The sequence below is a fragment of the Canis lupus genome, chromosome 25 (assembly GCF_003254725.2).
Source record: "Canis lupus dingo isolate Sandy chromosome 25, ASM325472v2, whole genome shotgun sequence".
NCBI classification, from domain to species: Eukaryota; Metazoa; Chordata; class Mammalia; order Carnivora; family Canidae; genus Canis; species Canis lupus.
Genome location: NC_064267.1, coordinates 42312505 through 42328277, shown reverse-complemented (window position 1 = coordinate 42328277; position 15773 = coordinate 42312505). Strand labels below are relative to the sequence as shown.

General features: G+C 43.7%; 2 protein-coding genes across 35 annotated transcripts in view; one reads left to right on the top strand and one right to left on the bottom strand.

Annotated features, from left to right (window-relative positions):
* The window catches only part of FBXO36 (F-box protein 36), a 106700-nt gene extending 97969 nt beyond the window's left edge, over nt 1-8731 (bottom strand). For 7 of the 9 annotated variants that reach the window (XR_004816664.2, XM_035717954.2, XM_035717951.2 and 4 more), the window contains exons 1-2: nt 8542-8731; nt 8059-8219 (exon numbers count right to left, since the gene is read on the bottom strand). Coding sequence is in view for 8 of the 9 variants with exons in the window: in XM_035717954.2 (XP_035573847.1) it covers nt 8059-8219; nt 8542-8698 (318 nt within the window). In the remaining variant the exon portion in view is untranslated. The remainder of the gene's footprint in view (nt 1-8058; nt 8220-8541) is intronic. The other 2 variants (XM_035717957.2, XM_035717961.2) reach the window with 1 other exon arrangement.
* The window catches only part of TRIP12 (thyroid hormone receptor interactor 12), a 147086-nt gene continuing 139164 nt past the window's right edge, over nt 7852-15773 (top strand). For 16 of the 26 annotated variants that reach the window (XM_049101358.1, XM_025463351.3, XM_025463352.3 and 13 more), the window contains exon 1: nt 9150-9286. The gene's annotated coding sequence lies outside the window, so the exon portion shown is untranslated. Of the gene's footprint in view, nt 7903-8104; nt 8226-9149; nt 9287-9501; nt 9630-9813; nt 9943-13106; nt 13266-14511; nt 14589-15773 lie in introns of those variants that run through there. The other 10 variants (XM_049101357.1, XM_049101355.1, XM_049101347.1 and 7 more) reach the window with 9 other exon arrangements.

Below are 15773 nucleotides of genomic sequence, written 5' to 3'. Positions count from 1 at the left end.
AATCAGACACTTAACTGACTTAGCCACCTAGGTACCCCTAAGTGGGCATTTTTGATGAGACTCAAAGGAGGGGAGAATTTGGATGTGGGAGTCTGACCCATGTGATTGAGGTCAAATACATAGGACAGCATGAGAAAATGATGGGTGTTCTTTAAGGAATGCCGGGTATGGTGGTCCTGGAGGCAGGAAGCACTCAGTTTATAATAACCTCAATAATAATTTAGAGAAAAACAGCAACCTTGAATTTTAGTATATAGCTAAAAGGCTTTTATTTTTTAAAAAATAAAATTCATTATCCGTTCAGAATAGAAACTTTCAGCAAACTTGAAATAAGAGGAAATATATTTTTTTAATTTTTAATTTTTTTAAGATTTTATTTATTTACTCACGAGAGACAGAGAGAGAGAGGCAGAAACACAGGCAGAGGGAGAAGCAGACTCCATTCAGGGAGCCTGATGTGGGACTCAATCCCAGGTTTCCAGGATCAGGCCCTGGGCTGAAGGCATTGCTAAACTGCTGAGCCACCTGGACTGCCCTAAAAGGAAATATCTTAAACCTGATTTGAAAAAAAACCTATAGCACACATCATACTCTATGGCAAAGTACTGAAAGCCTTCCCTGTTAAGTCAAGAACAAGACAAGAATGCTTGGTGAAATCATCTCTCTACAGCATTTTAGTGGAAATCTTAGCCAACGTCATAAGGCAAGGACAAATAAGATACAAGAATTAGCATGGAAAAAATGTCACTATTCACAGAGGACATGAATATGTTAGAAAACCTAAAAGAAAAAAAGAAGGATTATTACAATTAGTAAGTGACTTTGTAAGATCATCACAGAAAAGGATTTACTAGAATCAAAAATCAATTGCTTATATTCGTAGCTACAAATAGAAAACATAATTTTAAGAAGAAATATAATTTAAAATAAAATAGTCAAACACCTAGAAATTGAACAAAATAGATGTGAGATTTCTATACTATATGGAATCATTGGCCAAAATTAAGGAATACCTAAAAAAAACCTAAAAACAAAGATATATTATATTTGTGGATTGGAAACTTGATATTGTAAAGATATCAATTCACCACAAATGGAAGTATATATTCATTGCAATCCCAATTAAAACCCCAATGGGTATTTAATTACGTGAAATGTAAAAACAAAAAATAAAATAGCAGATAAGTTAAAAGATTTAATTATTTTCATGGAAAAGGTGAAATTTGGTTGATTTGGCACTGGAAGAGGACAATACAATAAACATTTCTTCACTATTTGCTGCTGTGTTCCAGGCATACTACTGGGTATTTTCCAGTTAGCATTCCCCAGAACCTCAGCTCCTGAGATGCTCAGAGAAAAAAGGCTTCCATAGTTAGAAGCCTATAGAAAAAGTGCCCCATGGTACAGTCTCCTCTTGGAGATTCATAGTGAATAGCAGGATTTTAAAGGCTCTGACAAATTCCAGAGAAGAGAAGCAAATAAATTGTGTTTAGCCCAGGATTCTCCAATCTTATTTGATCATACAAGCTCTGAGAAACACTGGCCTGGAGTGCTTTTTTTTTTTTTTTTTTTCCTGGAGTGCTTTTTAAGTGTATCTGGTTCTTACCATATCCGTGTAATAGCCAAGAGTTGAATTGTTCATTTTATAGATGAAGAAATGGAACATCAGGCAGGTAAAGACTTATACAGGCCACACAGCTACTAATATAGAATCTTCAATGCACGTCTTTCTTAAAAAAAAGAAAAATCTAGTACTTTTACCAGGGTGAAACACTACTGTCATGCAAAATAGAATTTTAGAAATGGAATAAGCCTTCGTGATCTCTTGGGACTGGTAACCTTATGATGTTGAGGAGACAACTGGGGCCCAGACAAATTAAGTGCCTTGCCCCAGGTCAAGAGCTTGCAGACTAGTAGAAGGAATAAAAGAATCCATGACTCAGTGACTCCCAATTAAGTGCTCTACTGCCCCATATAATTAGGAGACAAATATGTGTCAATGTTGGGTGAGACCAAATTAACTGCCCAGATTGAGTAGGTGCTCATACGTGCTCAATGAACAATTTACCTGAGAAAAGAGGATACTGGAGCTCTGTCAGGCTGCCATGTAATTTTGAAATGAGGGTTCAGGAGCCACTTGACTACTTGGTTATAATATGGTAAAGCACTGAATATTGTAATTTTTAAGAATTTAATCCTTTATTTGTATTATTTTATCCACTCTCCCAAAAAGTGCCACATGCCACTTTGATAAATTAAAAGGAATTTACATTTTTGATCAACAGCAATTTCACAGCTCGAATTGGGTACATCCTGGAGGGCCACAGGTTGGGAATCATTTTTCCGAAGTGTGTCACATCTGAGGAATAGACAGATAATGCAGTGGTTATGAACACCTCACAGAACCCGTAGGGCAGGGCCAGGTGTTCGCTGCAGGTGCAGCTGTCAGGAAGAGCCAAAGGGGAAACCAACACATTCCTGACAGGGCTTTGAGCAAGGCTGGGCTGAGAGGCCAAGACAGAGTGAAGAAGGGAAGAGCCTATATATTCAACAGCAGAGGGAAAACTGAGGGACTTTGGGAGACAAAGAGCCAGCCCCCAAAGAGGAGGCTACGTCGTAAAATAACAGGGAAGAGGAAAATAAGTGAATGTAAGCATTCCACTGAAGTTTGGACTTTATTTTTATTTTTAAGATTTTATTTATTTATTCATGAGAGACAGACAGAGGGAGAGGCAGAGACACAGGCAGAGGGAGAAGCAGGCCCCATGTAGGGAGCCTGATGTGGGACTTGATCCTTGGTCTCCTGGATCATGGCCTGGGCCGAAGGTGGCGCTAAACCACTGAGCCACCCGGGCTGTTTGGACTTAAAAGGAGCAGCACTTCTGTGGAGAAACCTCTTGGCTGTGGCTGGTGGCCATTGGGCAGAATGCGTGGAATAGCTTGACGTCTGTGGAAACATTCAGTCCCTCAGTGGGAGATGTTCCCTTAGAGACAAGGAAAGAGTAACCAGAAGCAAAAAGGGAATGTTCACTTCACTCTCCTCTGCTTTATCTTCTCTATGTATGTGGTTCTTGGGGACCTCATGTGGGGGGTGGGGCTAGAGTAGAGCATGATTTAGGGGTTCCTGGGTCCACCGGGAAATTACCATCAGGATATCAAGTTGACTGCACTCCCTCCTACTTCCAAAATGTGCAACCTGATGTCTTGTTGAGAAGTTCTGTTCTTTAAAAGCTCATTAGTTATCTCACCCCAAGAAAGACAATCCTTTACTTTTGCAAAATTATTACCCACATTAAAAAAACTATAAAGCAAAAAAAAAAAAAAATAAATAAATAAATAAAAAAATTGTAAAGATCAGGAGTTTCTAGACATTAAAATTTCCTAAGTAACCATTAACCCATTTGCACCCCTTCTGAATTTGTTGAATTAGAACTACCCCCTCTCCCAATCAGTAGAATTTGGTGGGCAGCCCCGGTGGCTCAGCGGTTTAGCGTCGCCTTCTGCCCGGGGTGTGGTCTTGTCAACCCGGGATCGAGTCCCACATCGGGCTCCCTGCATGGAGCCTGCTTCTCCCTCTGCCTGTCTCTGTGCCTCTGTGTATGTGTGTCTCTCATTAATAGATAAATGAAATCTTAAAAAAAAAAAGAATTTGGTGACACAGTTATTAATGTTGCCCACCATTTAATGTGGGATATGGCTCAAAGGTGGTACTGGCACAAAAGGTGGAAGGTGAAGTACAGAGCAGGACAACTTCCCAGAGTAAGCGCTATGCATTTACATTTTCAATTTTTATTACTTTTCTCTGATTATAAAAATAAATGTTCATTATAGAAAAACTCAGATCTTTCAAAAATATATAATGCAGAAAGTGAAACCAATCCATAATTCCACCCCTCAGAGTGAAGTGCTTCAGCTGTTTCCTCTGACATTTATTTAAACTTCATTAAAATTTATCTAAACAAAATAAAACTATTGTGGTGTTTTTTTCAAACAGGATCATGGTATGTTTAACTCAGTAACTTACTTTTCTTGCTTAAGATTTGATCTACTAGGGCAGCCTGGGTGGCTCAGTGGTTTAGTGATGCCTTTGGCCCAGGGTGTGATCCTGGGGTCCCGGGATCAAGTCCCATGTCAGGCTCCCTGCATGGAGCCTGCTTCTCCCTCTGCCTGTGTCTCTGTCTCTCTCTCTCATAAATAAATAAAATCTTAAAAAAAAAAAGATTTGATCTACTAAAGAGATCCATCATATTGTTTTTATTAAAATTTTTTTTTTAGAATTTTATTTGAGATAGTGTACACCTGTGAGAGAACACAAGCAGGGTGGGGAGGGGAGGAGGGAGGGGTGAGGGAGAGCAAGAAGCCAACTCTCGACTGAGCAGGGAGCCCAATCAAAGGACGCTGGGATCATGACCTAAGCCAAAGGCAGATGCTTAACTGACTGAGCCACCCAGGTGCCCCCATCACGTTTCTTTCTTTCTTTTTTTTTTTTAAAAGGTTGTATAGTATTCTATGGTATGAGTGATTCACAGTTTAACCAAATTTCCACTAATGGAAAGCGATTTTTACAATTATTTCACTCTGGTGAATTCCTTGCTTGCATAGCCTAGTACACAGGTGAAAGCATTTTTGCACGTCAAATCCTAGAAAGGGGTTTGCGGGGTCAAAAGGTGCATGTGTTAACATTTTTATTAGGCTGTATTTGAATCTTAAATCTTTAAAACTGCTGCACAGTTTGGTACTGGCACAATTCTTTGTTGCAAAGTCTAAACATCAGCCACCAAGTCTAGTTTTAATTCCTTTTTCAGAAATATTCAGGGAGAGAACAGTTTCCTGCCACCGGCTGGCACACCACCTCACGTGTTTTCTGTCAGCACTACAACCTGAAAGCATGTCAATAATATTTGTTATGTTTGGGGAGTGAGCTTTTGGCTTTTTTTTTTTTTTTTTTCCAGATGACATTAGCTCTAGGTATCTTTTTGGAGTTTTTAGTAGGTTTAAGCAAGATAGGTAAATTAAGGTAATCTATTACTCAGTTCCTTCTTCCTTTCATTCACTGGAGTGACTGTCACATGTTGGTGCTCTCGGGGATCACCGCCTAACACAGGTGTGAGAGGCCATTAGCTGCCAATTCTCATCTACTTAGCATATAGTTACTGTTCCAAGCAGTTTTCCAGTATTTGTCACATTGAACCTGAGTCACCAGTGGTGACCATCTTAAGCAATACTTCCACTTCAAGAAAATGAAGATAGAATTTCAAGAGTAAAAGACTGATGATAGTACCCTCTCCAGCCTCCTGAAGTGATTTTTTGCTTCCTCTGGACTCAGATTTTAAAGCATCTGCGCTATTCATTAACTTGGCGATAAACCTCCTTTGTTCTTAAAAAGCCATTTCAGTGTTTATATAAATCAAATCACTGACTACATTCTCTCCCCTAGACTATATGCTCTACAAGAGGAAGGATTTTGTTTGGTTCACTGATGTTTCCCTAGCATCCAGAACAGTACCTGGCACATAAAAGGTGCTTAATACATATTTCTTTGAAGGCAGAAATCTTATGTTTTGCATCTCCACGGTAAATGCCAACTTTCTGATTAAATTAAGGAAAGAATCTTCGTTCAGTGACACAATTTTCTAAGATTTTCTTAGAAGCAAAGTGCGGCCTATCCCTTGCCTAAATAATATTCAAGGTTCTTTCCAGCTCTAACTATGAATCTAGTAGTTTTCAAAGAATTAGAATTCAGTATAAGAAAACATATATACTACTAAAACTAGAGTGAAAATAATTGGGTAAATTAAATCTTTGATTTAGAAAGCAGGGCATTGATTTTTCTAAGCCTTCAGATCATTATAGAGACCAAATTTGAGAAATTATATTGATTGCAAACTTTATTCTCTAAGTTCCTTTCTTGGGAAAAAACAAAAAATCATGGCATCGAGTTGTTAACTGGGAATGCCTCTATAATGTGCATAAAAAATATGTGGTTAATGTTACTGTATAAGCAAAAAGGCAAAAAAAAAGTTTATGTACAACTTTTATATTCTGGACTATACCAATAGTAGTATGATCCTAATGAGAGCGATATCTGCCTTGAAATCCATCTCAAATGTGCAGTTATACGAATTTAAAGCCAATAAAAATAAAAGCAATGAAAAAGAATAAAAAATAGAACCAGAGGGAAAGATCCATCTAAATCTGGGGCATATTTTGAATAATATACAACATTTTTGGAAATAAAGGAAAAAAAGAGAGAGGAAAAATTTTAGAAAGTCACTCCAGAAAAAGTCCATCTTATAAGACATATTTTAATTCTAGTCCTTTAGTACTTATTTATGTCAGACCACCTCTTAGTGGATGTTTGGTTTCCTGTGCCGAGCCTTAGAAAAATTATCTTGTGGTCAGAAAATAGCATATTCTCAAGACGGTTGACTGAAGAGACTGTTTTTTTGGCTTACTATTTTTTACAACAAATTTTACTTTAAAAAGAGAGTGAATTAATCAGATTTGAACTCTCACTGGTAGAACTGTAGTGGATATATACTGCCTGCCTAAAAAAGAAAATGAATCAGCTTGAAAAGGATTTTATATAGAAGCAATTGACATGAAGAATAGGGCCTGAAATGAAATGAAAGGCAGTTTTTGATAGAAAGAAAGAAAGAAAGAAAGAAAGAAAGAAAGAAAGAAAGAAAGAAAGAAAGGAAGGAAGGAAGGAAGGAAGGAAGGAGAGAGAAAGAAAGACCATTAAGAATATTTGGACGGGGGAGGGGAGATTTCATAAAACACAGTAGTTAGGAGAAGGCGTGTGCCCAAGTTAGACTACAGAGCAAAGTCTGAACAACATCAACAACAGAAGCATTCTTGGGGAAAACCAATGCCAGGAGCACTCTTATGGTTAATTTACTAAAATAAAAAGGTAAACAGGTATTCATTTGTTGAGGCTTATGACATGATAGTACACTTGTGTAATATCAGACCCTCAAGAAAAAGAAACCTTCAAAAAAATTTTCAAAAGGCAAATTATGGAAAAAAAGAAACCAGTAAACATTAAAACGTTTTAGCTTAGGTGAGGTAGATGAAAATAGAAAAAGAAGTAGGAATATGGTAAGATGTTATTGCTTTCAATCATTAATATTAGCAAGTGAAAAAACTGTTAGGATCATCTATCTTTTAAGACGAATGGGAAAATGGTCCTAAAAATGTACAAAAAATGAATTTCAGCGTTAAGGAATTCCAATTAAATGTGTAAAGCCCCCTTCTCCCACCAAAAATGTCCATCTAAATAAATATTTAAGTATTCAAATAACATTAGATAATATTTAAATATCTGACACATTATCACGCTCTCATCCTCACATTTGCAATATTCATAGATCTCAAGTTTGAAGAATAAAATATATATTGTTTTTAAAAGGTGCTTCTGAGGCCAAAAAGCAAAAAAAAAAAAAAAGCATTCTTTGCCTACTTAAGGGCTCACGGGAAGACAGATGCAATATTCGGTATCTACACCAAAACAAACGTAGGCAAAGTTCTCCATCTCATTTTTATAGAAATGCCGTCTGTTTAAAGTACAAGGTGCTTTTTATCTCAGTGACAGGCTTGAGCTCCGCCAGGAATCAGAAAAACGTGCTCGGAGGGGAGGCCCGGTCCAGCTCCATCAGGTCCAGGAGCACAATAAATCATCCCCCCGCCCGCCCCACCAAAAAAAAAAAAAAGCCCACCTTAAATAGCTCAGGTTGTCATAAAAATAGGCTGATGGTTACTTTACTCGGGCGATAACCTAATCCCCGGGCTTATTGTTGTGGAGCAGATGTCATTATGGGTGGGGCCGACGCGCAGAGCAGCTCCCACACTTCGGTACCACCCCCCGCGCACTTTCAATGGGATAGAAGGGGCTCCCAAAAGGTAAGCGGAAAGCTCTCCACGACCCGTTCCTGCTGGCAGTAAGGAAGCTGGGATGTGGTCGCGGTCCCGGCCAAGACCACGAGATTTAAAAAAAAAAAAAAAAAAAAAAAAAAAAAAAATCATCCCCCCCTCCCTTCCCCCACGGTTAACTCCTACCCTGGAAGAGAGATCGTCCCTCTCTCTCTCCCCTCCCCTGCCGGCTCCTCCTCGGGACACTTGGCTGAGTCTTTCTTTCTCTGCTTCCCACGCGGAGGTGAGGCTGCACCGCTGCACGCAAGCCGGGGACGCCTGCTCTTCCTCTTCGCGCGGAGGGAACTCTGCGGGTAGGAGCCCCGGGTGGCCGGGAGGGAGCGGGCGGCGACGTGGGCAGGCAGAGGAGCTCGCCGGGGACGCGCCGGGCCGGGGCTGCCTACAGACACGCGGGCCCCCGAGGAGCCGGCCGACGAGGCCGAGGTGACGAGGGAAATCTCCGCGCTCCGGGCTCCGGGCTCCGCGCTCCGCGCTCCGGGCCCCGGGCCCCGGGCTGGGACCGCACGCTTCCGGCGGGCCACCGTCGCTCTCGGCCTAGCGCGGCCCGCGTCCCGCGCTCGGCCGGGGCGGCGGGGACTTAGACAGGGTTAAACCGCGCCTCGCACTTGCCTGGGACCGGGTGACCAGTAACTGGTAATAGTCTTTGCTCGGCGCTGGGCCTTGTCCTACAATTTCGAACAGCGTCTCCGGCAGCCACGACGCCATCTTGGGACGCCACCGGCGTCGCTAAGACAACCAGGAAGGGGCGGGGCTTCGCTGGGGTCATGGGGCCAAAGCCCTAGTTTAAATCGAACCCCGCTTTTGAGCTAGCGGAGGGGGGCGGTTTGACTTGGGGTGATCGCCCCGACCTCCGAGAGGCCCAGGGAACTCTCGTCTGTGAAATTTCAAGCCTCAGGTCCCCGGTGACCCGAAAGGGAATTAGTTCCTGCTACCATGGAGGGGAGGGGGTGACCCCGGCGGAGGGATACCAAGCACGGCCCCACATTCCCCTTCCTGGTCCCTCGAAGGGATCGGGAGGAGATCTCGGGCCGCTGGGAGAGTCGCTCCGGGCGGTGGGGGAGGGAGGGGCGATGTGATGGGCCGCGAGTAGGCAGCGGGGCCTTTCCCGCGGACGAGCCCGGCAGCCCGAGCCGGCGGGCAAAGTAGTTCCCGGAGGGTGTTGGAACGGGCGGGGAGGGAGGCGGCGCGGGCGGAGGCGCACGCCGGCCGCGGTGCTGCGGCTCAGCTGATAATTGAAGGGACCCGAGGAGCCGCCGCCGCCGCCGCCGCCGCCGCCGGGGGGGGGGTGGGGGGAGCGAGTGGAAGTTGCTGCCGCGCCACCGAGTCCGGACCGGAGACTTTGGGGCCCAACTAGGTAATTGGGGCGCAGTTCCGAGCGGCCGGGCCAGGCTTGGGGGAGGGGGTTGTGCCGAGGGGTTGGGAGGGGGCAGCGGGGGGGGGTGGGGTGGGGAGGAGCTGGGAGAGAAAGTCCCAGGAAGCCCGGTTGTGTCATCGCGGCGATTCGGCCCCGGCTCGGCCTGCTCCCGGCGGCGGCGGCGGCGGCGGCGGCGGCGGCGGGGCCGCGGAAGGACCGGGCCGGGGGTTGACGGGCGAGGCGCTCGAGGGAGGCTGGGGCCGGGCGGGCGCAAGGCGGGGGGGCTTCTCTGGGTTCCCCCCTCCGGCCCCCGGCGATGAGGAGGGCCCTTCGCGGAACCGGGGTAAGGCGTGCGGGTGTTGGGGAGCCCGGTGGGGGCCGGCGGGGGGGGCGGAAGTGGGCTTTGGGGCTCGGAGGGCGTCTAGGAAGCGAGAAAGTGGGGGGCCGGAAGTGCAGGTGGGGGGTGTGAAGACGGCGAGGGTTCCCCGGAAATGGGATGGGGGGCCCGGAAGCCGGGAGAGGGGAGGCTCCGGGGCCCGGGGGGGCGGGGGGACGACGGACGGCCCGGAAATGGAAACTAGGGAGCAGCTCGAGTGACAACAGTTGTGGGAAGCGAGGGTCAGAGGAGGGAGAGGCCGGAGTGACTTTAGACCGCAGTAAGGGGTTTCCTGCGGGGGTGGGGGGGCGCGGGGGGGCGGGCGAGGCCGGAGACGGGGTCCGCGCCGGGCCGTGTGGGTAGAGCCGTGGGAAGTTGAGGCTGAGCGGGGATGACGGGGGGGCGGGCGTGCAGGAGGGTCTGGCGAAGAGGCCGGGAAACTTGGCGGAGAAGCGCAGAGGAGCGGGGACGTCGGGGGGTGGGGGGTCCGGGCCCCGCGAGGGAGGCGCCCCGATTGTCACTCCAATCGTCTCCGCATTCAGAGCGAGTCAGGCGATTAATTTATTTATATGTGGATTACATAAAACCCATTATACCGTTTGTCCCTCCGGCTCCCCCTCCCCTCCGCTCCCCTCCATCCTCCCCCCTCCCCCCACCCCCCCCCCGGGAGAGAGTGGGTTTTCTAGTTCAGAAGCAAGTTGGAGGGGAGTTCAGATAACGAAGGTCGGGAAATTCCCAAATCCTGCCCTTCGTGGCGCTTCTAGATTTCCATTCCTACAGGGGGAGAGATTAATAAAGATTTAAGAAAAAAAAAAAAAAAAAAGAACACACACACACAAATGAAACGAGCCCCATGCAAAGCGGGAGGAAGTCACCTATTTGAAGTGCCGGTGTTGGGGGGGGGCGGGACGGACGGCGGGGAATTGGCTCCCCTGGTGAGGTCGGGAGAGCGCGGAAGGGGCTGCTGCTAAACCCTTAAGACAGGTTGGTTGGATTTTGATAAGGCTTCGTTTTCAGCTTCGTGCCCGGCGAGGGTGTGTGTGTGTGTGTGTGGGGGGGAGTTTTAATTGCTTCGTGAGTTCATTGAAGGAGGGACCGTGTCAGCGGGCGCGGGGCGCGGGGCGCGGGGGTCGGCGCCCTGGGGCGGGGGGTGCGTCCCGGGTGGGCGTCGCCGCGCTCGGGGCCCGCCGTCCTCGGATCTCGCCCGGGCTGCCGAATCACCCGATCCCCGGGCTTCCCTCCGTTCTGTAGGCCCCGGAGTGCTGTGTTCAACTTGATTCCTTCCTCTCTCCAGTCTCTCTCTCTCTCTGTGGATATGTTCTTGGCATTTCGGGTTTTTTTTTTTTTTTTTTTTCCTTTAACGAGCACAGAAAGTTGAGGCTTGAGGATTCTCCTCCTTCAACACAACAACACAAAACAAAACAAAAATAATAGGGGTAGAAAGTTGAAAGAGCTATTGAGTTGGGGCAAAAAAAAAAAAAAAAAAAAAACACCCGACGCTCGGAACAAAGGTCCTGGTTGTTGGGGAAAAAGGCAAGAGGCCTATATAGGAGGCCTGTGTGTGTGTGTGTGTCGCGGTTACTCGGGGTGGGGGGAGTGGGGGGCAGTTCAGATTGAGGAATGAAAGGGCATTATCAGAGGTTTGGAGACCATCAGTTGCAGATGGGTTTATTGAGGTTCATCTTCATATTTACATTATGCAAAGAGATCAATACTGAAGGTAAATTTTGCAGCAAACAGAATTTCTTTTGAAACGACCCTGCTGCTTCCCTGTTCAGGCCCAGAAAGATTGAATTAGTGTGGTTTTTGTTTGTTTGTTTTTAACATCTTTATGTGATTGCTTGGGGAGTTTTTATTTCATTTATTTTACGCCGAAGAGGGCATTATTAACATGGAGTTTGTGGGCTTTGTCCACATCTGCCTTTCTACCAATGTGCCAATGTGCCAATATCCGTAAGGATTTAAGAATTGCCATGTAATTGACACCAGAATGTACTTAACATTTATCATTGTTCCTATTCAATTCCCAGTTTTTAAGGAGTTTGAGTGATTTTGTAAGTCCGCTGAGCTGACGGTTACTGTTTAGTTTGTGCCAGTGAACAGGCTTTTTGTTTTAGTTTTTCATTTACTTTCCGAAAGTTTTGGAATACTTTGGCAGTTAAGAGTTCCAGAAGCTGCGAAACTAATTATTTAAAAAATGAAGGGGTTGCTAAGCCAGTGTAAAATCAGTGTTTTTACGTAGCAGAGTAAATTTGAAGTAATACTTACTTTTCTAACTTTTAAGATTACTGGATTTATGTTATCTAGATAAGATTTTATGATCCTATTTTAAGCACATCATCCCAGCAAGAGACAAACAATGGCTTGGGAATTCACACACTGCCAGTTGGTAGCTGTGTGACCTTGAGCTATTCAGTTTAGCACATCTGGTCTCCAGTAATTTTATCTGTAAAATGGGGATGGGTAATCACTGTTTTTCCTCACTGGGTGATTTTGAGACCCAGTGGATATAATGGCCATGAAAAACACCAAACTGCTAAATAAGTGTAATAGCATTAGTTTTAGAAAATTATATTAGCTGTTTGGCGGTTATTAAAAGCAAATAGAGCTTCTCAACCAGTGGTGGCCTTGGGGTGGGGCGGGACCTTGACGTAAGGTAGGTTGCAGATGCGAAGTTACAGCAATCTATATTTTGAAGCTGCTACTAAACTGGTAATGGAACTTGAGTCCAATTTCTGTAATTTTTTTTTTTTTTTTTTGCATCAACATGGTAGGTAACTTATTCACCATACCTTCTACTGAATAAATTTGTAAGTCATGTTTAGAGAAATTTCTTTACATTTTTTAATTAATAACATATACCTGTTCTGGTCTGTGGCTGTTTTGATACTGACTTTCTAATGTCAGAGACTACAGTTAAGGGAAAATACTGCCAAAATTGATCTGTTTTCTTTACAGGATTAAGGAGATTTAAAAAAAATTTTTTTTTAGTTCTTTTAAGTGGGTGGGTGAGGATCTTTCTAAGCAAATATGACACCAGGTGCCCCTTTATTTTTCCATTTGCTGAAGTAATTTGATGGACTCAAGTTGAAAAAGCGACCTGTTTGTTGCTTTTCCTCTTCACACAAGTTCTTGCTACTACCAGCCTGACATGCACTTTTCTTTTATTTAAACCATTTCAGGTTCAGTTCAACCCACCCCTTCATATCACTTCCTTAAAAACTTCTACTTCATGATATTTCCTTTTTGTTTCTTGGTTATCTAAATAAGCTCCATTTTGGGATTATAGTGCTAAATTTGTTGACATGTGTTGCTTTTGTTTCCCCAACTGGATTATAGGCTTCCTGAAGTCAAGGATTATCTTGTATCACTGTGTTTTGCATGAAGGTGCACTCATATGCCTGATTGAAAATAATGCCCATTTTCCTTCCCACTCCAAACCAGTAATGTTAGCCTAGTCCTGCTGACTGCGCAACCAGTCTTCCTGCTTGGAAAGTTTCTTAGCCTCAACAGATTCTTCAGGATGCTATTTGGTTTTGTGATCACAGCCTCTTCATGTCTTCCTGATTACTGTGCCATCGAGTGCCTGGAAGGGGTATAAGAGTAAGAAAGAATTTGATGGATATTACATGATAAATGTATCTGTAGATTGTTATATAATTCTGGTGCTGGTAGTTCTTAACATGTAATGTTAGATTTACATTTTTTTTTTTGTGTGTGTGTGTGTGTGTTTTTTTTTTTTTTTTTTTTAAAGATTTTATTCATGAGAAACAAGCACAGACACAGGCAGAGGGAGAAGCAGTCCCATCGATAGTGGGACTCCATTCCAGGTCTCCAGGATCAGGCCCTGGAGGCTCTAAACCGCTGAGCCACCCGGGCTGCCACATTTGTGTATTTTCTTTTAGTGCTTCTGTGTAGTTCAAACAGCTGTGATACAGATTTCTTGAAGGCTTAAACCTAGCAGTTGTTGTATAATCGCTACCTGGTCTGCTAGGTTACCGTGACACACAGTGGGTGCTCACTGTTATTTATAGTAAATAGGTAAGTATAGTGATGCTGAAGCAGTTTCTTTTTTTTTTTTTTAAAGTAAAATTTAATTTGGCCAGTGTACAGGATTTTTAACAATGCAGTTCTTTAAATCTGATACCCTAACTTAGTGATTTTTAGGTTATGAGCAAAAGAAGTTGTTTCCTAGGCAGAGATGATGTCAGCTTCACAGTTCTTCTCTGAGGTTTTTTAGATTTGGGTTAGGATTCTTACAGTTTCATTCAACTGGCTTGACCAGAAGAAGGAACTTTTCCATTATTCAGACCTATCTGTTTTGTCTTGAGGGTGCAGAGCTGTTGGCAATAGTCTGTTTGATTTTTTAAAAGTCATTTTAGTGGTCTAGAGTGAAAAACTGCTTGCCACTCTGTCCTTTGATTATAGAACAGTGTTCGTTGCTCAAGTGAACGTCTGATTTGAAGGTAGAAGACTTGGGTTGCAGTCTTGACTGCCTTTTCTTCTGTCTTTGTGACTTTGGGTGAATAGTTTAACCTTTATGAGTTTCAAGTGCCTAATCTGAAGGGTGATTATTGCCACCTAACCTAGATTTAATTGTCATTTGTATGCTAGATACTTTATTTGGGAGAGTAGTCTACAAAGCTAGATGGAAACACAGGGCCCTTCCTCACTGATTCATTGCAGCATTGACTATTGCCTCATTTGTTAACCCCCTTCTACCTAGAACATACTTCTGTTATATATGTAAACATGAATGTCTTTGGGGCTGTGATAGTGTTTCTTAGTCTATTATGAATTCCTTGAAGTCAGTCTTCCCTTTTTTTTTTTTATTTTTTTATTCCTCTAGCACAGTGTCTGGCCTATGTTAAGGAATCTTTGGATGCTTACAGAAAGAAACAGTCTTGTGAGAATAAAATAACTGCTGTAAGTGACAATACTTTGTAATGGTTTAATGTCTTTTTTTTTTTTTTTTAAGATTTTATTTATTTATTCATGAGAGAGACACACAGAGGGGCAGAGACACAGGCAGAGGGAGAAGCCGACTCCATGCAGGGAGCCCGACGTAGGACTGGATCCCAGGACTCCAGGATCACGCCCTGTGCTGAAGGCAGCGCTAAACCGCTGAGCCACCCAGGGATCCCCTTATGTCTTGTTTTGACAAACATTTTGAATCATAGTTGATGCTAAAAAAGATTTTGGGAGTTTCTTTTTAATCTGTTGGATATATGTTTTAGAGACTACAAGTTACTTTAAGTCCTGTATTAAAAAAATGACAAGCCATTTCATATTCTTAAATCATCCCTTATTTACACGTAATAGTTGATCATTTAAATTCTACACTGAGGCTTTAAAATATATTGTGATACAATGGGTTTTATACATCATTTTTGTTTCTTTTTTAAAAAGGATCTATTTCTCTAAGTATGTTATTGCCCATATGTGGATCTTGAAGGTTATTTATAAGCTGACGTGTCTATCAGCAAGTTTTCAAGTCTTGAAGTTAGAACATTTCAATGTGTATTTTAATCAACTTGCTGGCTGTCATAACCAGTGAGTTCTACACTGACTTCAAAACTACTCATTCCACGCATGGGCAACATTCTGAATAAATAGATGTACCTTGTGCTATATCTTCTTAAGGTCAAGTTAACTCAGTCTGAAGTCCTCATACTGGTAAACGTATGTGATGCCCTGGAAACCTAAAATGAGTTTTTACAGATAGCCCTTCTGAAATTCACTGTTGAGTTGTAATTTAAGCTGCTTTGTGTCCTTAGAGAGTAGGTTCATGGTGATCATATGGAGGGCCTCTCCTGCCCCGCCCCCTTTTCTTAATCTCCCTGCAAACCCAGTGCTTGTAGCTGCTTTGTAAATAGTAAATATATGAACATGCTGTAACTTCTGCTGTGGCTCTAGTATTTTGTAATTGTGTCTGTTTTGCACCCTTGGCTGCATGTAGTCAGATTGAACTGCTTGTTCCTCTTTGAACACACTCCAGGAACTTGAGCATTCTTGGTCGACTTTGATTGTTTAGTCTACCTGGATCAACACCCTTCCATCCTCTTCTGTCTCTTGTAGCTACATACGCACATTTCACTTCTTCCAGTACCT